Raw genomic sequence first — 21,566 nt, forward strand, 5'->3', positions numbered from 1 at the left:
ACTTTCCTGATCTACCAGATGACCCGCCGACATGTCGTAAAAATACCCCCGTTAATACCAATACACCAGTCCTGTATGAGACAGCCCTAGCATGTATTCAATATGGACGGTGGGTGTTAGCGCCGAAGTGGTGACATGTGGAGGTGTAGGAGGACTACTGGGCCTTGGGATAGGCTACTGCCCCCGAGATATAGGCCCTGAAGCCTTTGCCCAGAGTCGGACACATTAAAAAAAAAAAAAAAAAAAGAAAAAAAAAAAAAATGTATAGTTTGCCACAAGGGCGAGGGAAGTAATTCCATCTTGTGCGGTGTGTGTGATAAATGGGTGCATAAGAGATGTAGTGGTATCAGAGGTAGACTGCGAGATAATGCTGATTTTATGTATACGGCGTGTCGGGGTGAGCAGGTGGAGATTGTCAGACGTGAAAGGATTGAACTTGCTGGTGAATCTCTTGAGTGTGTGGAAGAGTTTTGTTATTTGGGAGACATGTTGTGTGCTGGAGGTGGGGCTGGAGCTACCTCTGTGGCTAGGGTGAGAAGTGGTTGGAAGAAGTTCAGGGAGCTGTTGCCTCTCCTGACATTGAGAGGACTCTCTCTACGTGCTAAGGGGTCTTTGTATGCAGCATGTATTAAGAGTGTAATGCTGTATGGTAGTGAGACCTGGGCAGTGAAGGAGGAAGATATTCACCGGCTTAGACATACAGAAATGACAATGATTAGGTGGATGTGCAGTGCATCCCTGCGTCCAAGGCCTGGAGAGGCTGGGTTTGCAATGGAGGAGTTGAGAGGTAGGATGTGACTGGAGTGTATTGGTGTTGTGATGAAGAGAGGTAGATTGAGAATGTTTGGACATGTGGAGAGGATGGGGGATGATAATTGAGTGAGGAAGGTGAGAAGTGTTAATATTGGGGGTGGGGTTATGAGGGGTAGACCGAGAAAGACATGGGACGAGGTCATTAAGTGTGACCTCAGGGTTAAGGGACTAAACAGGGAGGCTGCAATGGATCGTGCAGCGTGGAAAGCCGCCATTAGGTGACCAAGGCCGACACATGCAAACATGTTGGAGCCTTTAAAAATGAAAACGAAATGAAAATGAAAACGAATTGGGGCGCTATTTAAAAAGTTCAGTTTCTTTTTGGATAGACCTTGTATACAATTGCCGACACACAAGCCTACAGTCATTTGTTTGCTTCAAGATGACTTTGAACTTGGTCACTATCAGGTGTGTTAGTGTCAGTGATAGATCAGCAGTTTGGTGTTAAGAGTTCATGCAAGAACCGAAGTGAAGTGAAGCAAAATAACTACCAGTTTAGGTGAGCTGAAAACAAACTTTTCAACTAATTTTTGGTAGTAATCAGCAAGTGAAGTTCGCTGAAGCGAAATAACAACCAGTTTGGGTGAGTTGGAAACTTATTTTTAGACTTTGCTGAGTGGGTGACCCTTGGCTAAAATCATTTCCCCACTGAGCACATGTTATAAATCACCTGTATACGATATTATGCGATGGACTTGTTCAAAAGCATCCTCATCACAAAACGAGGGCATGCTGTACTCTCATGTATATCAACATTTACACAATTATACTTCACAGTTATGCAGTACAATAATAGTTTTCAAAAGTACCAGCACAGGAGATATCTTCTATTTATGTGTTAATACACATATGCAATATGAACTGAACTAAACTGGAAATTAGGAAGTAAACAAGATAAAACTTGTATATATGGCCTCTCAGGCCTTGTTACATTATGCGAGCAAGATACTTGATAAACAACACTCACTGGAATCAGTTAGGACCATTTAGCATATATAATACATCTTTAGCCAAAATGCTTTGCTGTAATAGGCCTGCTCCATACAAATAATGAAAAGAGTGAAAAGTTCTCTTAAGTGCTGTATTTAAATACAGTATGTTAGAAGACTGATAACTGAAAAAAACTGGTTGTTTATTCACATACTCGTAATTCAAAAAATAAAGCTACTAGAGTTACACTTCTCACCTGGCATATGCCAGTCTCTGAGTCGCATGTCTCAGAACGTCCATTACATTGACATGGTCGGGAATCTCCCACCAGGTCAATGATGATGGTTGACTGGATGAAGTTGGGCTTGTACCATCGATAGTGACCTGAAATGACAATGATAAACTCTGAAGTGACAATTTTGCACTATATACTGGCTTGACAGAAACCACCAGTTTCTATTGGGAACTTCCATGTTAACCTGTTCCAACTACAACCCCTAGGAGTCAGCCTCCCAACTACCTATTTACCCCCCAAAACCTGTTCCTGCTTTGACAGATTTCAACTTATGGACCTATTTTTTCCCCTTATACCTATTTTCCCTATGGAAATGGGGATTTCTAGTAACCCAGGAAACCAGTTACAACAGTGGGTGGTAACCATATAATCAAATACAATAACAGGGTAATGTGGAGCCTACTATGGTGCTCATGTTAACTGTATGCAGAGATGCAAATGGAGTGTACATCCAAGAACTAAATTCTTTCCTATGCCTTGTTGTAGTGAGGTGCTATCTGCCACAAGAGAACATTAGTTCAATATATGGGATGGAACTGCTGGGGTGGTTACTTGCCTGCGGTTGGCAAGTCTGCTTGACCAGACAGACCAGGATTACTCTACAACAGTGTCATCACCTGCCAGCTGAACAACCTACCTCATCAATATGCTCACCAACCTCTACTAACACCATGGCTTGCAAGTTTCCACTCACCCATCCACACACCAACACCCACACCCACACCCACACCCACACACACAATTATGCAAGTCTGTTTGCTGACAATGCAAAGATCATGAGGAGAGTAGAAGATGAAGAGGACTGTAAAATGCTGCAAGAGGACTTGGATAGGATTCATGATTGGAGCTGGATGTGGGAAATGAAATTCAACACAAAACAATGGAAAATATTGGAAACAGGTAAAAGTACCAAGAAACCATCACTGAATTATTTGATGAGTAATGAACTAATCACAAAAGTGAGAGAAGAGAAGGACTTGGGAGTGATGGTCCTGGATAATTTGTCACCCAAAAAACACATTAACAAGATAGTTAAAGAGATGTATAATCTTTTGACTAACATAAGAATAGCATTTCATTACATGGATGAGGAGATGATGAAAAAATTGATAGTGACCATGATCCACTCCAGGCTGGAATACGTGGCAGTAGTGTGGTCTGCACACAGAAAGAAAGATATAAACATGATTGAGAAAATGCAAAGAACAGCAACCAAGATGGTCCCTAGCCTGGCAGATCTGTCATACAGGGAAAGGCTGAAAAACTAGACCTGCCTTTCTTAGAAGAAAGGAGAGAGAGAGGGGCAACATGACTGCAGTGCTCAGGGCCAAGATGGGAGTAGAAAAAATTGACAGAGGAGATCTGTTTGTATGGGATGGAAGAGTAACAAGAGGACACAGAATGAAACTAAAAGGGCCAAGTTTCTTCAAGGATATTAAGAATTACAGTTTTCCATATAGATGCACAGACCTGTGGAACAGCCTGGACAAAGAGATCGTCCAGTCTAAAAACTTAAATGAGTTCAAAGCAAAATCTGACTTATCAAGAAACAGAGATGGGACCCCATGAGCATAGCTCATTTTCTGTATATCACAACTAGATAAACACACACACACACATGCAGATATATAAGCACAGCTGCTTTTATAGTACAGATGAGCCACTGCACACAACTGCTTCCCTGAATAGGGATTTCCCTTATTTATATGCTACTCCCCAAGGATATGGGAAAAAGAACATTATCCATGTACAGTACTCTCTGTTTCCTGTAAATGATGGGTGTAAGGTACAGGAAACTTTTTCTGGTGAAGGGATGTGGTACCCCCATTGTATTTTTCGATGTGGAAGCATCTCTAAGTGGCCCTGTCCATTAGCTGACTGAAATGGATGTTTGGAAACAAGGTGATACACTGCACAGACTTTAATGAAGCCCCATATTAGGGCCCCTTTGATTTTGCATCTCTGTAGCACTTATGAACTTGGGCATAAGACTACTGTCTCCTGCCTTAGGTTCCAGTAGCAGTCATAAAAAAAAAAACACAAGGTGCAAAGGCTTCTTGTGCTATCACTTTGAGAATTACTACCGATATGTACATACTGTGGTTAGGTGCATGTTGACACTGTTCTCACTCTCATGGTAATGAAATATCTCACAGGCTGATAGTAGCCATTCACTAACTACTACAGTGTGATGATGATGATGATGATGATGATGATGATGATGATGATGATGATGATGACAATGAGTGATGATGATGACAATGATGATGATAATGATGGCTTAGTATTACTGGAATTTTATTACAATCATTTGTGTACAAAACTGCACTTACCAACATTAGGGTTCTGGCATGAAGTCCCCATATATGCGGGTGGACATACGCACTGCTCTACTCCTACAGCCACGCGAGAGGATACAGGAGAGCCTTCAGTTGCTATGTCCATCGTTACATCACGAAGGCTGCACAGTGGATGACATAATGAAGTAAGGGTGAGATTTAACTATGTGCTTCCTGAGAAACTTGAAATTAGGTAAATGAGGAACAACAAACTTCGAAAAAGGTACAATACTAATATTTCATTTCTATTTACTAAGGTATCTTGCCCATGAGGAGAGGACGAAGAGCGAGAGACTAACATGGAATGTGTACATGAGTGAGGTGGAGGGGAGGAGAGGGAGGGGGAGACTGAGGATGCGATGAAGGGATAGAGTCAAGAGGTATATGAAAGAGAGGGGTGTGAGCTGGGGGGACAGCAGTGAAATGGCAGGGGACAGGGTGACTTAGAGGCAATTTGTTTGTGGCCACCCCTAATGAGACTGAAGTGTCTGTCTATAAATATATATATGATACACAGATATACTGTACAAGGTACAACCCAGAAGTTCCCAAAATTTGACTAAAGAAGGAAAAAAAAAACCATGTCAAGTCCTAATCACCACTGTCCTCTTCAAAGTAGTCTCCTTCGGTGTGCAGACATTGATCCCAGTGCGTCTCCCATGAATGGAACGCGTTCTGGAAGTCCTTGAGCTCAACTTGTTCATGACTTTCTGAAATTTCCTCCTGGATCTCCTCAACGTTGTCAAATCTTAGTCCTTTCAGCTGGATTCTCATTTTTGGAAAGAGGAAAAAAATCACAGAGGGCTAAATCTGGTGAACACAAGGGGTGGGGACAAGTGGAATGTTTTTTATGCCAAAAACTGCTGAATAACAAGGGCTGCGTGCACTGGTGCACTGTCATGGTGAAACATCGATTTGTTTGCCCACCACTTGTCTGGATGTTTTCGCCTTATGTCGACAGGAAAAATGAGCTGGCAAGTTCCATAAGACAGGCTAGCAATGTCATAAACACTGTGGATTGTCCTGTGATCTTCGAGGATGGTTGCACGAATTCTGGCCACAATGCCAGGAGTTGAACTGGTGGAAAGGTGACCAGAATGTGCATCGTCATCTGTTGGTGTTCGTTTGTTTTTAAAATGCTTAAACCAATCGTTGGTTTATGTAACCCCCAAAACACTGTCACCAAATGCTTGTTTTAACATTTTATGAGTTTCTGTCGCATTATTCCCAAGGTTCACATGAAACTTGATGCACACACGTTGTTCTTTCACGCCTTCCATATTTTGAGATTGCAAAATTTGCAAACTAACCCAAACACAATAATAAAAAAACACACATGCAGCAAATGCATCCACCCTGCACAGCACCAGTTGACACACTAACAAACAAAGGGTGCGTGCACTGCTACCTAACATTCACACACCATATGACGGGTGGTTTCCATCCTGGTTTCAAATTTCAGGAACTTTTCAGTGGCACCTTGTACAGGTATATATGATACATGACACTTTCTTTTCATGTGCATACTGCTTAGATATTTGTGAACAGTGTTACTCATTTTCATAATGGCGGAATACTTTGTCATTACATGTAATAAAGTGCACATAAATCTACTCGTAAATCTCTGGTGCTGTTGCAGTTACTATCACTTTTCAGGGGAATATTGTGGGGAAATGGCTTCATATAACATGATCATTAAAATCCTTCCTTAGTATAATAAATACATTTACCTTTCAAATGACATTTATTGCATATTTTTATCTCTAATGTTGCCCAAACAACTGCATAAAGAAAAATACCCCCAAATGGGGATTTTTAAAATCAAGATTGGCAAACCTTTCCACAGATATGACTGGAAATGAGTGAATCTGGGGTTATTACTGCTCTAGACAGGTGCACCAGACACAGTTCTATACTTTCACAAAAAAAAAAAAAAAAAAAAAAAAAAAAGTGCTATTTTAACACATGGAAAACATCCTTGACATAGGCATGGGGGTATGGTTCAAAAAAACATCCCATGGCAGTGATAGAGTTATGTAACATCTTACGTGGAGACATCCTATACTTTTAATAGAGTCCTCTTGATAAATATTTTTAAACCTTAAAACACTGGCCCCTACGGCTCAAATGGGGTAATATTGGGTGGAATGTTAGATTTTTAACAAATACTCAAGTAGCTCTTTTTTTTTTTTTTTTTTTTTTAATGCAAGTAAAAAGAAACTAATGGCTAGAATTCCACAAGATTGTTCCCTCCAAGTAAAAACAAAAACAAGATAACAGAGAGCAAAATTCAAGATCTGGTCATTCTGAGATGCCTGGACACACCGTGTTTGAAAGACTGGAGGTCATAGGCAGTAGGAAATACAGACAGAGGAAGACAGTTCCAGAGCTGACCTGTTCTATAAATAAAGGACTGGGGGTAATGGTTAACTCTTGCATTAAAGATGGACAGAAATGACATGAGAGTTTATTGCTAGAAGGGTGCTATGCACCCACAGTAGCTGTGGAGGGATGCAAGTAGACAGTTCAGAGGAGTAGTGACTACTGAAGTAGCAAAAAAAAAAAAGAGAGACAAACATGCAACAGTATGATGCAGAGACAGAGGCTGAAGAGTATCAGTAAGAGGAGCAAAGTTAATGAGATGAAAAGCCTTTGACTCCACCTTGTTAAGAAGAGCTGTTTATGGGGAGCCTCCTCAAACATGAGAGTTGTACTTTACAAAGAGGCGAATGACTACTTGTGTATAAAGTCAACAACTGTGCAGGGGTTAAAGAAGGCAGGGTGATACACTGCACAGACTTTACCTACTCTCTTGGAAGCAGATTTTACAGGAGGGCTAATGTGGTCTTTCCAATATTAATCCTGAGAGAATGAAACCTTAAATATGAATAAAGATGATGCAGGATTGAACTGGATATTAAAAAAAATTAGAGGATACTCATGAAGAAGATTTTGATGGGTTGAAAGATGTAAGAACTGAGTTTTTGAAGCATCAAAAATAAGAGGATTACTTTTACCCTAATCAGAGATGGGAGCCAAGTCAGACATCAGGCATCCAATAGCCTCATCACTTGTTTGTTGAATTAACTGCTGAGATGGATGCTGCGGGATGCGAATGGAAAGGTGAAGGGAGAAGTCATCAGCGTATGAGTGTAAAGGTTAGATGTACAGCTCAGAAGGTCATTGATGAATAGAAGGAAGAGAGTTGGTGATAGGACAGAGACCTGAGGAACACCACTACTGATAGCTCTTGGAGAAGAATGGTGGCTATGTACAACAGTAGATGCTGAATGACCAGAAAGGAAACCAAAGATGAAGGCACAGATAGAAGAATAGGAACGTACGAGGGTAGTTTGGAAATTAAAGGTGAAGAAAGAAGTCATCAGCATATGAGTGGAAAGGGTTAGATGTACAGCTCAGGTCCCTAATGAATAGAAGGAAGAGAGTTGGTGCCAGGTCAGACACCTGGGGAACACCACTATTAATAGTTCTTGGAGAAGAATGGTGGCTATGTACAACAGCAGCTACAGAATGACCAGAAAGGAAACTAGAGATGAAGGCACAGATAGAAGAATAGGAACCGTAAGGGGGTAGTTTGGAAATTAAAGATTCAAGCCAGACTCGATCAAAAGCCTTTGAGATGTCAAGCGCAAAGGCAAAGTTTTTGCCAAAGCCCCAAAAAGAGGGATACCAGGAGTCTGGAAGGTAGGTGAGAAGATTGTCAGCGGAGATTCCCTGGTGGAACCCGTACTGACAATCAGAAAGAAGGTTGTGATAGGAATGGTTATTTAAATTTGTTTGGTTATGAATAGATTAAAAAACTTTAGAAATACAGGATGTTAAGGCAACTGGGCCATAGTAAGACGGCTGGGAATGGTCACCCCTTATTGGGACAGGCTGAATGAGAGCAACCTTCCAGCAAGAAGGAAAGGAACAAGTTGACAGACAAAGGTGAAAGAATTTCCCCAGGCAGGGCACAAGCAGAGATGCACAGTTCTTGAGAATAACAGGTGGGACCCCAACAGGCCCATATGCTTGTTAGTACTGAGGCCAGTGATGGCTGAAAATACATCAACTGTAGAAATTTTAAAGTCCGTCATGAAGAAGTCAGAGAGTGGAAGTGGTGGAGGAACAGCATGGGAATTGTCTACGGTGGAACTGGAGGAGAAAGTCTGAGTGAAGAGTTCTGCTTTATCAGTAGAAGAAATAACTACAGAGCCATCAGGGTGGAAAAAGGGGGGGAAGGATAGTGAGGCAGAGTTGTCAGAAATGTGTCTGGCAAGGTGTCAGAAGGAGGGGTAAGAATTACAGTTGCAGAGTTCAGAGCATTTAGTACAAATGAAATTACTTTCAGCAAAGTGAAGGACAGACTTAGCACTACTCCAGCCAGAAACAAAAACTAGATAAGACTCAGGGGTGGGTTGGCTCCAGTACCTTTTGTAGGCTCTCTCCATGTGGACGGCATTAGAACAAGCATGACCAAACCAAATTCTTTCTTCATTAGTCACAGAAAGGAATGTATCCCTCCTTGACCGAGAGAATAACCCTGTAATGTGCATGGCACACTCAAATGGTTCTTGGCCATGGAAGCAATAATCATTTCACAGAAAATCAAGGAAGTACTACCTGAGGGACTCCCAATCAGAAGCTCCAAAGCGCCACAGCTACCACTTCTTGGGAGGGTCCACAGGCCTTACTTGGGCAGTAAGACAGGTTATGGTGATAAGGTTGTGATTGGAGGAGCCCAATGGACAGAAAAGATTAACAGCTTAAGGAGAAAGATTAGTTGTCAGGAACCCCAAGGTGGTCAGGGATATAGGTAGGATGCTGTACAAGCTGCTCTAGGTCACTAAGGATAAAACAGATGTAGGCCTGTTCACCAGATGGATCAGTGAAAGGAGTGGTGAGCCAAAGGTGGTGGTGAACACTGAAATCACCTAGAATGGAGATTTCGGAGGAAGAAGAAACTGATAAGATGTGTTCCATCTTAGAAGACAGCTGAAGATTTCTTCATAGTCAGTACAATTAGGGAATAAATAAATAAATAGCACAGATATATTTTGACTGAGAATGACAGGACACCTGAAGCTAGAGAGTAGAGAATTCACAAGAGCAAGATATATTGTTGCATACACATACATAAGAGCCACCTTCGGTTTTGAAATGAGTATAGAGAAAGTAAGAGGATACAGAGAAGGGTTTGCTATCAGTCGTCTCAGTCAAGTCTCTGTGAACAAGAGAAGGTGAGGTTTAGAGGAGAGATGGCGTTCAGCAAAGAGAGCGAGTTCGAGGAAATGCCACAAATGTTGCAGAAATGAAGAAGAAGTGAGTCAGACAGTGGTTCCAGGCATCTTGCTTGGTCCTCACCAGGAGAGGGGCTGGTGGTGGGGACTTTTATGGTCCTCCCCCCAGGGACTCTGAGGCTTGGTGTTGAGATGCCATTTTTGAATAGAAAGTGCAGTGCGTAATGTGCATGTAGTTTGGTGCTGACAGTTCGAGGGATCTGTATTGGAGAGCATGCTGGCCTACTCTCTGTGTTTCTGAAACAATGAAAAAGTTCAGCAAAGGGTGATGGTCAGAAGCTAGTCCTGAGGGCTGATGAAACAGAAGCTCCAGCTCTCCCTATCATCAGCTTTCCATCCACCTTGGGAGTATCATCCTATTTGACTGGTGCTACAGACTACTCCTGGTGGTACTTTACTCTACTCACGAAGCATGAGTGGGATCAGCTGCATCTGTGGCACGAATGAGGATGTGCTGAAGATTTTGGAGTGCAATCATCATCGTGTCCCGAGTTACACTTGAGGGATCATCCTTTATGCGCCAGTAATCTTCATGGAGCCTGAAAGCACCACAGAATATCAATAAAAAAGAAATGAACATTCAACACACTCACCCAAAAGGATCTCTTTAAGATGAACATTTAACACACACACAAGGAGCTCTTTAAGATGAAAACACACTCACCCAAAAGGATCTCTTTAAGAAGAATACTATGGTTTGGTAGCAGCCAGAATAAGGGAGAACACATGTATATGTCCTTTTGCAGAAAGAGTTTAAGTTATGGAAATACTTTTTAACTTAATCAGCCCAAGTAGTGTAGCCCAATTACAAAAAAATTAGTCAAAAAAAAAAAAATTCCTTGGGATGAATGGACTGCTATTGCTGTTTTTACTCAGGTTCATTTAATCATGAACCCAGTGGACTGCAGGAAACCCACTACTTCAAATGAGGACCCCCAAAGATCTTTTGCTGGGGTTATATTAAAGGATTATCTGTGTTAAGACAGTGTGGTGCATGAGGTGAGTAAGTGTGCTGCAGTGTGCAAGCTGCACTGCTATGACATCTCCATGGATTGCTTCAGTGTTGCATTGTCTGTTGGTAATGATGCAAGGAATGGGGATGGCTGTATCGTAGTTTGGTTAGCTGTGCACATGTCTCTCTGGTATGAGAACAATACTTTCTGAGGGATGAATATCTGGTGAGGGTTCATGAAGGATGCTATCTGGCTGAACATTTTGAATGGCTGTGGTGGATCTGAGGTTGTGTACAGTATATGACTGTGAAGTGTACTGGTGGGTGGGGGAGGAAGTGTTAGGAAGTTGTTCATTTTCTATTCTTTTGCAGTAGGGGTGGTCCACCATAAAGTTACATGGGTGGGATTAAGTCTCTTGCTAAGGAAATGAACTGTGTACTTTTCATATTTCTGTGTTCTTAAATGGGAGCACTGTTGCTTCTTGGTGGAAGTGGCCTATATCTGTGGTCCCGTACATCCTGTTCCGATTCTTAAAGCGAATTGTGTTAAGTTTTTTGAGGTTTTCCCATGTTTCCGACCGTTAAGGTGGTGGCTTGAGCTAGTATAATTCATTATTATTGTAATGAATTGTTTATTGACTGTTTTCAGTGACTCCTGCTGCTGTCCATAGGCAGTGCCTGTGAGTATTTTCGAGGCATCAAATTTTGGGATGTTTTTATACTGATGTTTTAAATGTTCAGAAAAGGTAAGAGGCACTCACCATCCACTCACTCGATGTAATGCCGCTCTCAGGTGCCTGCCCTTTCCTCTCTCTTCCTTCCTTCCTCTTCTGCCATTCTTTCCCTCATCCTTAACTCTTCCTTCTGTCTATGGGTGACTCTACACTGACATGCCACATGGTTTCCTATACACCAGGAAACCATTTACTATGCTGAGTGGTAACAATACAACCAAATTATGGCGCCTGGTGTTTTCATGGGCAATTAAAGCATTACAATCAGATTGAGCCTGTGCAGATTTATATCCTAGTGGTGGTTGGGGCTTATTGCTCACGTAATGCCACTCAGGGATGAGTAAGGCTGGTAATTCTCAACTTAAATGTCAGGACCTACTAGCCTAGCACTGGGCTCATACATTTCTCATGGGACAACACTGGACTAGCTGATGAATGAATGAATGAATCCCAGAATTTGGGGTTACCTCTCCAATGGGAGTGATTGGCAAAGAGAGAATATGAGGCTGTGTTTGAGATTCATGTCTGTCTGTATACATTTACCTTTTTCTTAGCTTAATATCTCATTCTCATATATCTATTCACCTTCTTTTTGGCCTTCCACACTTCCTTCTCTCTCTAAAACCATACCACTGATGCACATTCTCCATTCCTACTGCACTTCAGGCTATGTCATACTGGTTTCACACTCATGTTTTGATGTGAATACTCTCATATCCTCAGACCATCTACTTGCAACCTCTGTCTTCAGTTCTTATTTTGTATAAAAACCTTCCTAGTAGGGGCCACCTTCTCTAACTGAGCCACTCTACTCTTCATTTCCATTTACTGTACCTCTTTAATATGATGATTTACTGCACTTGGGGTATACCCTTCTGTCTTTTACATCCACAATAATAGGAACAGGATATGACAATCCAAGAGCTACATTATAAGAGTCAGTCAATTATAAATTCAGTATCTGTACAGCAGTCTCACCTAACTTCATATCTGCCATCAGGTGATATTTCAGGAGGGTAATATTCCAGTACAAGGCGCCAGTTACCCTGAAGGGAAACCAGTGGGTATGTCTGAAGAATTTGGGGTGGGAATTTCCTGGTGCCACCCGAACTGTGGATCCGGAACTTAAGAAAGCCATTGTATGACCGAACCTGGAAGGTGAAAAAATAATTATTAGTCTTTTTCAAGTGTACAGTCATTTTTTGTAAATTACACAGAACAGTGTGCCTTACTTCCCCCAAAACAATGTAACAGATGTGACCCATGATATCTGCTCTTTATCCTTTCAAGAAACATATAAGTTGATCCTGACCTTACATTTTTTCTGTGTACACTATTCATCTTACACAAATGACCTAAACATGGATCACTGACCATGTATGCAGCACTGTCACCATGAAAGCAGGCTGATATTAGTGGTAAATTCGAAGATGTTCCAAATCAGTCACACAGTGATGCCTTTTGCAAAAGCATTTATTGTTTTAAATGTCCTTAATAGCAGTCATATGTCTGTTTTATCTCTGTGTAGGAGGGCATGTCCTTATGAAGCATATCAGTTGGCAATTTGGGATCACATGGTTCTTAGTCGGAAAGCATCAGTCTGGCTAGCAACTTGGTCAACACAAAAAGTGACTATTAATTATTTTGAGCCTCTTCAAGGTCACTGTCTTATGTCTGTTTTACCTCTGTGCAGACAGTGATAGGTGGGAATGCCCATCATCCACTCAACTGACTTAGTGCTGCCTTAACAATAACAAGCCTAATGGTTTCTTGTAACCCAGGAAATCATTTAGTATACTTGGTGGTAACCATATGGCCAATTAACAGGAGTGATGTGGAGCCTACTGTGGTGTTGGTGTCAAGTGGGTGGAGATACAAATGCAGCATCCATCCAGGAACCAAACCTCCACTCCTCCCATGTCTCACTGCAGCAAAGTGTAGTCTACCGTATGGGAACATCGGTTCAATGCATGGAACGGTCCTGCTGAGGTCGTTGCTTGCCTGTGGTTGATGGGTCTCCTTGACCAGACAGACCAAGATTACTCAATAACAACAATCTCTGTGCAGGTGGTGACAAACATCATCCACTCAATATGGCAAGGTGCTGTCCACCATGAGGGAATATCGGTTCGCTGCATGGGACAGCCCTCCATGGGCCATTGCCTGTCTGCAGTTGATGGGTCAGCTCATCTAGTCAGACTAAGGTTCCTGTAATAGTATACTACTAATGCTACTACTACCTCTGTGTAGTTATGTCCATAAAAAGCACATTAGGAGTCAAGTTGGTGTTATATATGGTTCTTAGTGGGAAAGCAGCAACCAGATTAGAGATCTGGGTAACACATCTGCTTAATTAAAAATGCAGTAAAGGGACCTGCTTATGTGGTTTCCAGGGACATGGGAAGCTTAGTTGCAATAAAACACTAGCTGAATAAGCTGTGGGTGATGCTGTTTGCAGGTTACAATATCTGGAAAATTAGGAAAAATATGGCAGATTTATAATAACATGAAGTAAATTATACTATATAAAAGTACTGAGTTTAACTGAAGTGTTCCCTGCTTTCCTTTTCCCATTTCCAGATCCTGCCCATCCCATTTACTTCTGGGTAACAGGATCAAGATGATGCAAGTGATGATGACTGTCTAATCTGTGAGTGTATATCATCTGCTGGCAAGATGGCAGACTATTCTACCAAATCTAGGTACAAGTTTCCAAGTCTACATCAAAGAATCAATCAGCTACAAACACCTGGGCCTGTATTCTAATTAGCTAAGGAAGCTTCCTTGACCTGAATGCTTCCTTAAGAGTCTACTTACGTACATGGCACATTAATAAGATCCTGTCCAATCTATATCAATATTAATATATAAATAACATAAAGAAAAACAATTATGGTGAAGCATGGAAAAAATAAATTACAAAGTGTTAGGAAGCCTCCTAAACTGATAAGAATATAACCCTTGAAAACTAACCTTATCTCTCATAAAGCCATGGGGCAGCTGCCAATACAGTGGTGCATCAAACAGGAGTGAGGACACTATTGAGACATTGCCCTCAGTGCCTGGGATGACAAGAAGCTTGTTGGTCATATTAAGTCTTGTTTCCCCTGAGCCAAAACTCAGTATTCTCTCACCAGGTAGTGCTAACTGAAAGAGGTATAAAGAAAAGATTAGAGGTAATAAAATGAAACAGTAGTTAAAGACCATACTAAATGTGGAAGAACTGTGTCAGATAATAAATGTTTCCCATAACCTTGCAGCATAGACTGATAACAAATGATGCTAAAACAATTAAATAAAATACAGCACTCTGATATGGTATTCAGCATGTGAAGCATCAAAATAATACTCTAGACAGTTGTAGCAAGCAACACTATATGCGAAAGTAAAATATACTGATAAAATTTACCAGTATTACAAAACTAAATACTGTACATACTGCTATACAAAACATGTACCACAATATTCTAAAACAAGTCTAATAATACTGTACAGAATATGACATGCTTTTCATATAAATAAAGTTAATACTACTACTTATATGTAGACTTGCTTGTAAAGCAGAGATTATGATATTAAACTATACAAATACAGCTTTTCTCCCCATGAACATTATCAGCACCTGTACCTCTTCACAATGATGATAACTTTTCTGAGTCATTCTTGCTACCATCATTACAGTATTTCAATTGGCTCAGGAAAGACTTCTTGAAGTGAAAATTTTGATGTAGGCTCACAAGTCTCCAATTCGATATGCATTTTCTCAGCTGAACAAAATTGTATGTGACGGAAAGAACAAAATAATGATAACACATTCAAGAGGTGAAAGGAAGAAGGGCAAAATCTCTGAGCATCACTTTGCGCACAAATGTAGTGCAACTGAAGGCTGTTGTCTCCACAAAGCCAAAACTTAAAAGGAACATGCTGTAACAATAACAAACTTGTGATAATTTATCCTGAGGTTCTCTAAATTTTAGAAAATTTCCATTCAGTTTACTGTGGTCATGAAGCACAGATGGAGATCTGCAACCTTGCACATTTTTGAAGTGCCTCCTAAACTTTCTGACTGACAGTATGGGTTCTGCCAGGGACACTCCATTGGCAACCTTCTCATCTTCCTTTCTGATTCTTTGTCATCCCCCTTTTGGAACCTTGGAGAAAGCTATACCATTCCACTTCACATCTCCATGGCTTTTGACCAAGTCTGGCACAAACCACTAATTTACAAACTACTGTCTTACAGTTTCCATTCTTTTATCTGTCCCTTTATCTCTAGCTTCCTTTTTGGTCATGATCAAGCTACTGTTGCAGATGACCACTGTTCTTCTACCTGAGCTATCAAAAGAGGTGTTCCTCAGGATTCTGTCAGGTCACCAACTCTCTTGTTTCTTTTCATCAATGATATGAGCTGCACATCTAACCCTACCCACTTATAATCATATCATTCACATCCCTATCCATCTAACAGCACTCATCACAGCAGTAATTTCAGCAGTCAGGGGATAAGCCTATGGCACACCTGATTTCTCAGCTCATATCCCTGACAATGGTAAAAAAAAAAAAAAAAAAAAAAAAAAAAAAAAAAAAAAAGTTTTTAATGCATCCCAAACTCAGTTCCTACATCTTTTGCACTGTCAAAATCTTCTGCAGGAGAATCCTTTAATATTCAGCAACATAAAGCTTAGTTTTTTGTCATTTCTCAGTACCTTTGGGATTTTGTTCTCTCAGGACCTACTGTGGAAAGCTCACATTACCTCCCTTGCAAAATCCACTTCCACGAAATCAAGTGTGCTAAGCCAATACACAACTTCTTTACCCTGGTACAGTTGTCGACTTATTTGTTTCTACCCCATTGGGCAGGGCAGGGTCACTTCCCATACACAGTTCTTCTAAACAGGGTGGAGTTAAAAGCTTTTTGTCTCAACTCCCTTCCTCTGACTGACTCCCTTCAACCTTTCTCTATGTAAAATTGTTGCACCTTTATCTCTTTTCTGTTATTACCTCAATGGTCACTGCCACTTCTGATCTGTCTGCTTGCAGTCTCCACCATTATGGCAGGTGCACAGCACACATCTCATATTACACTCTCATCCCTTTTCTGTTCAACTCTCTAATGCAAGAATTAACCGACACTCAGTTATTCATATATGCAAGAGGTCAACTCTGGAACTATCTTCTTCAGTCTGTATTTCCCCTGTCTATGCCTTTCAGTTTCTTAAATGCAACATGTCCGGGCATCTCAAAATGAAGAGATCTGCATTTTCTAAACTTTGGGAAAAGTTGAATTTTTCAAGCAAGCCAGTTACAAAAACTCTGTTCTGACATTGCTTATTTCCACTGCACTTGTGCGAAGGAATTTGCTCTTCTTGCTTTAAGATACTTCCATGACTTTCGAATCAAAGAATGTAATTACGGACTGTTGGCTAGGCAAAAAGACCTGTACTATACCATACTTTACACGCTTTCACAGTATTCATACGCTATCAATTTGGGAGCGTATATCCCTTACCATACCTAAAATTTGATTATGAACAGAAAACTACCATACATCTGAAGTTGTACTGCATATATCAAGTATAAACAGAAAACAATAAAATCAAAATAAAGCAAGAAACAATACAGATACTGTACAGTGAATAATATACAAAACGGGTACATTTACACAGAATCACGAGACAGCAAGCAGATCTGAGCAGGGTTTATACAAAGGATATATTCTTGAAAAAAAAAGAAATTATGTACTAAACAGAATATTAGGCATATCGAATAGATCTTACTCAACAAAAACATGAGGATGTTAAACAAAGCTAACAAAAAATAAAATACAGTGCAGATAATACAAGAAGACAACTATGAGACATGTTTCACTTCCCTTGAAATATGATTTGAGGAGAAAATTAGCACAAGAACTGACAGAGTACCACCTCATGGTTGTACTGGAAAAAAAAAAAAAAAAAAAAAAAAAAGGATTTTTTTCTTACATAAGCCAGATGGAAAACACACTCTCAAAAACTAGCACACAGAAGCCACACATCAAAGCATATTAAAATTTTCTTTTATCGGCATTTGTGGTGTAATTACATTGATGTAACAAATCTCCTTGGTGTTCCATGGCCGTACAACCAAAACAGGGGGGCGGTTGGGATCGTTGACCCCTCCTGCCTGTCGATACTCCACACTCAGTGATCGTGACTCCACCAGACGTAGCTGTAATTGTGGCCATATGGTGGTGGAGTGATGTGTGAGTGAAATGTGCTGTACTGGTATTTGTGGTGGGTGTACAGTATACTGATATGGCAAATAGGTGGTCTAACCTGTGTGAGGGCCAATGTTACAATGTGCTGGTATAGAACTGTGATAAGTTTAAGGGAGTTTAAAGTACAGTAGTGCTGTGATGATGTGAGTGAAAATGCATGAAGCAGTACTGTATCATACAGTACTGTTACTTCTGTTAATATTACCTGAAAACTAAAGTTAAGATGGTAATAATAAATGTCTTGATGGGGGAAACTGAATGAACTATTTTGACTTCATCAACCCAAGGTGTATCTCCTGAACTGAATAAAACTGCTTGGTGACAATCAAAATAAAATAAAAGGCCCACCACTGGAATTGAAGGAGTAAAAAGGAATGCTTCTAACCCTTTCAGCCTGAAGAGCCTAAGCTGACTAAAATAATCTGATACAGTATTACCCTGGATAATAAACAAAGTGGATCCAAAGGATAAAGTTGTTAACCCACCCACAGTAAGAGGCATCTAAGCTGATAGACTTACACACAACAGTAACGACATGCATTAGTACTACACTTCAAAAGTCCACCACCGAAGGGTATTACTAAGGTAATTCTTTCAAATTGCAGTACAGCAATTACCAAAGAAAAGTACTCTATATAAAACTATTCCCAATCTTTTTCACAGAATATACTGGGTACTGTACCAAGCACTGCAATAAAACAACAGTGCAGCTCACGCATAAAACTGAAGTGAATTTCTAAACCATTCTGCATTAATACATACATCATTTCCAAGTTGTGTAATCAGTAAATCATTACTGATATCATAATCATAATCCTTCAGTCTGGTCATGGGATATTGCTAAAACTGAGAAAATGGAGGTATAAGAAACCCCTAATTTTTTATGGGAATTTACAGAACATCAGTGATTTTTAAATATGATCAGCCTTCATCCCACATCAAAGATGGTTGTCAACAATGATACAGAAATGTCAGCCACATTTCAGCATCATCATATGCTTAACAAATTAGTGCAAAAAATTTATGGCTTGTCCACACATTCATGCTCTCAGTTTCAACAATGCAACCCAAAGTACCAGAGACTCAGGAGGGACTCAACTAACAGTCATCTCCAGCAATTTCCTCTGCTCAGCCATGACATACTAGAGGTTTCCATTATCTCCACTTCACTCGGAACATGCAAGTTCTTCAGAATTCAAGATGATTTGTGGCTCATTCTCGAAGATTGCAAAGCCAACACTCACTTCAATAATCTATCTATCTATTGCCAGATGCCTTAACCCGAGACGTCCCGTCGACGTATGGGTACGTTGGAACATTTTGCATTTGCCAGTCCCGTCGACGTACTGGTACGTTTTGCAATTGCAAGGTCCGTAAGTTGCACAATTTTCAATTTTCGCACGTGATTTTTCGTACGTATACACGGGACACCTTCCTCTATTCCTCTACAAGATGCCAAGCAGGGACAATGCCTTACACCGCAAAACCTCCCCCCCGCCCCCACATGCCTTTGTCTCAGCAATTCACCTGTTACCAGTGACCTGGCCAATAAAGACATTCAGGGCCAGAGTGATTCCCCAATCGATGACAATGTGGAGGGCAAAGTTTACATAGCATTAAAGGAAGAAATAGTCAGAAATGATGATCAGGTAATGTGGCAAAAGAAGGTCAGGAATGGTGATGAGTTAGTGAGTGAAACAATGCTTATAATGCCTATATTACTGTTTGAAAACCAATATACTCTCATACTACATATAAATTCGTACCAAATGAATAAATAAATACCGTTTAGGAGTGGTGTGGAATAGTTATCCTCCCATAGAACTCGTTTTCTTTGGAGCCTGCCTGATAGAAAACTCTGTAAGGTAAGGAGGTACTCCTACCTGTATCGAGTATTTTAAACCTCAGGTGAGCAATTTCTCTATGAATTTTCGATGTTTCTCACCAAAAGCGGAGGTTTTAGCAAAAAAAAAAAAAAAATCCAAAAATGGTCGTGTGCGAAAGTGGTCGGGACATGACGGGTTAATTCCGTAAGGGGTGGCCACACACAAATTGCCTCCATGTCGCTCTGTCTCCCGCCATTTCACTGCCCTGTTCCCAGCTCACACTCCCCTCACTCACATACCTCTCCACTCCATCCCTCCATCTCATCCTTGACCTCCTCTCCCCTCCCCCCCTCCACTTCACTCACATACACTCTCCTCGTAAGTCTTTTGCTCTCCATCCTCTCCACATGGCCAAACCATGCTCACTTCCCTGCTTTTTTATCATTGCTTTCAAAGAACCAGCAACCTTTCTTCCTTGTCGTACCCTTTCAAGCACTTCACCCTCTAAACTTCCATCCTTACTCATCACATTACCCATGTACTTCAATGCACTCACATTTTCCATTTCCTCCTCATCCAACCTCACTGTCCATTCACTGACTTCATTTCTCTCGAAGACCATAACTTTATTCTTCCCTACATTCACCTTTAGATTCTGTTTCTAACACATGCTCCCAAACGCATTCACCATGCCTTGCAGCTCCCCTTCGTCTTCACTTAACAACACGGTATCATCTGCACACAATGGTACAGGGAGTTTCCAAACACTGCCCTCTCTCATTAATACAGTCCTATAGTGATGAGCTTTCCTTGTCAGTTATGTTCAGTTATGCTATGGGGTTTAGACGGGTAGCATGACAACAGTAAATTTCACCGATATACACAGGAAATGTATTTCTATTTTAACAGCCTAGAATAAAGAAATAATGTACTCTTCCTGAGGTGCTGGAGGGGGGGCCTTAACACAGTGGCACCAATAACACCATGCAGCTCTGTTGCTCTGTTTTACAAACATTACTCAGTTCCATCCATATCTCTTGCAAGGGAGATGGTGGATAGCAGGAGAAGGGCAACGTCAGCCTGAGTCAAGGGTAACTTCAGCCTGACACTGGCTGGGTTCATGTCCAGATGAGGCTGGGATCACAACAACATCTACTAAAACAACAACTGCCTCGTTACAGCAACAGTACCGAATTTTGGCATGCCAGGTACAAGAAAAACTTGATACATAAGGTACTGCTTCACTGTGTTATCAGAGTCTTAGCAGGAATGAAGACTGAGTAACAAGGCTGCAAGTGGAATGAACGTGTGTTAGTTACAGTATCCACATTAATATATGGGTGTGAAACTTTGTAATGGCATGAGTGTGAAAAGTTAGTATGAGCAGTGGAAATGGAACTGTTAAGGAATGTGGGTGGTTTACATACAGCTGATAGACTAAGATAATTCATGATTCTAAAAGAACAAAGAGTAAGGAAGTCTCTATCATGTAACAGGGTAGAAGACTGTGCTTAGATGGTATGGTCATATGATCATGAGTCTGAAGATAGGATGATGTGTAGTAAGCCAACAAGGTGGATGGATATGGCAAAGGAATAATAATAAAATCAGTGGTAGGTAGGGGTGCTCACCATCCACTCATTCAATATAGTGCTGCTCTTGGGTGGCTGCCCTTTTCCCTCCTCCTTCCATATTTCTATCCTTCCTTGTATGTCCATCCTTCCTTCTTTCTTTCCTCCTCCTTTTTGTCTATGGGTGACTCTACACTGAGTGACAAGCCAAATAGTTTCCTGTACACCAGGAAACCATGTACTGTGCTGGGCGGTAATCATATGACCAAATTATGGTACCTGGTGGCTCAATGGGTAACTAAGGCGCTCCAGCTGGATTGAGTCTGTGTCGGTTTATATTCATGGAGTGGTTGGGGTTTATTGTTCATGTAATACCATTCAGGAATGAGTGAGACTGTACACTCTTATCTTAAGTGTCAGGACTAACTTGCCTAGCCCTGGGTTCCTACACTCCTCATGGGGTAACACAGGATTAGATGATGATGATGATGATGACAATAATAACAATAATAATAATAATAATAATAATAAAATAATAATAATAATT

At 40.8% G+C, this 21,566-nt stretch overlaps 1 protein-coding gene across 1 annotated transcript in view; it reads right to left on the reverse strand.

Annotated features, from left to right (window-relative positions):
• Positions 1–21,566, reverse strand: part of LOC145414031 (uncharacterized) — a 182,201-nt gene that overhangs the window by 122,282 nt on the left and 38,353 nt on the right. The window contains exons 9-14 of the mRNA XM_080283597.1: positions 17,448–17,573; positions 14,340–14,513; positions 12,345–12,517; positions 10,088–10,219; positions 4,372–4,499; positions 2,000–2,127 (exon numbers count right to left, since the gene is read on the reverse strand). Coding sequence (XP_080139723.1) covers positions 2,000–2,127; positions 4,372–4,499; positions 10,088–10,219; positions 12,345–12,517; positions 14,340–14,513; positions 17,448–17,573 — 861 coding nt within the window. The remainder of the gene's footprint in view (positions 1–1,999; positions 2,128–4,371; positions 4,500–10,087; positions 10,220–12,344; positions 12,518–14,339; positions 14,514–17,447; positions 17,574–21,566) is intronic.

The sequence above is a fragment of the Coenobita brevimanus genome, chromosome 98 (assembly GCF_032717465.1).
Source record: "Coenobita brevimanus isolate Jiangsu-jjx chromosome 98, ASM3271746v2, whole genome shotgun sequence".
Taxonomy (NCBI): Eukaryota; Metazoa; Arthropoda; class Malacostraca; order Decapoda; family Coenobitidae; genus Coenobita; species Coenobita brevimanus.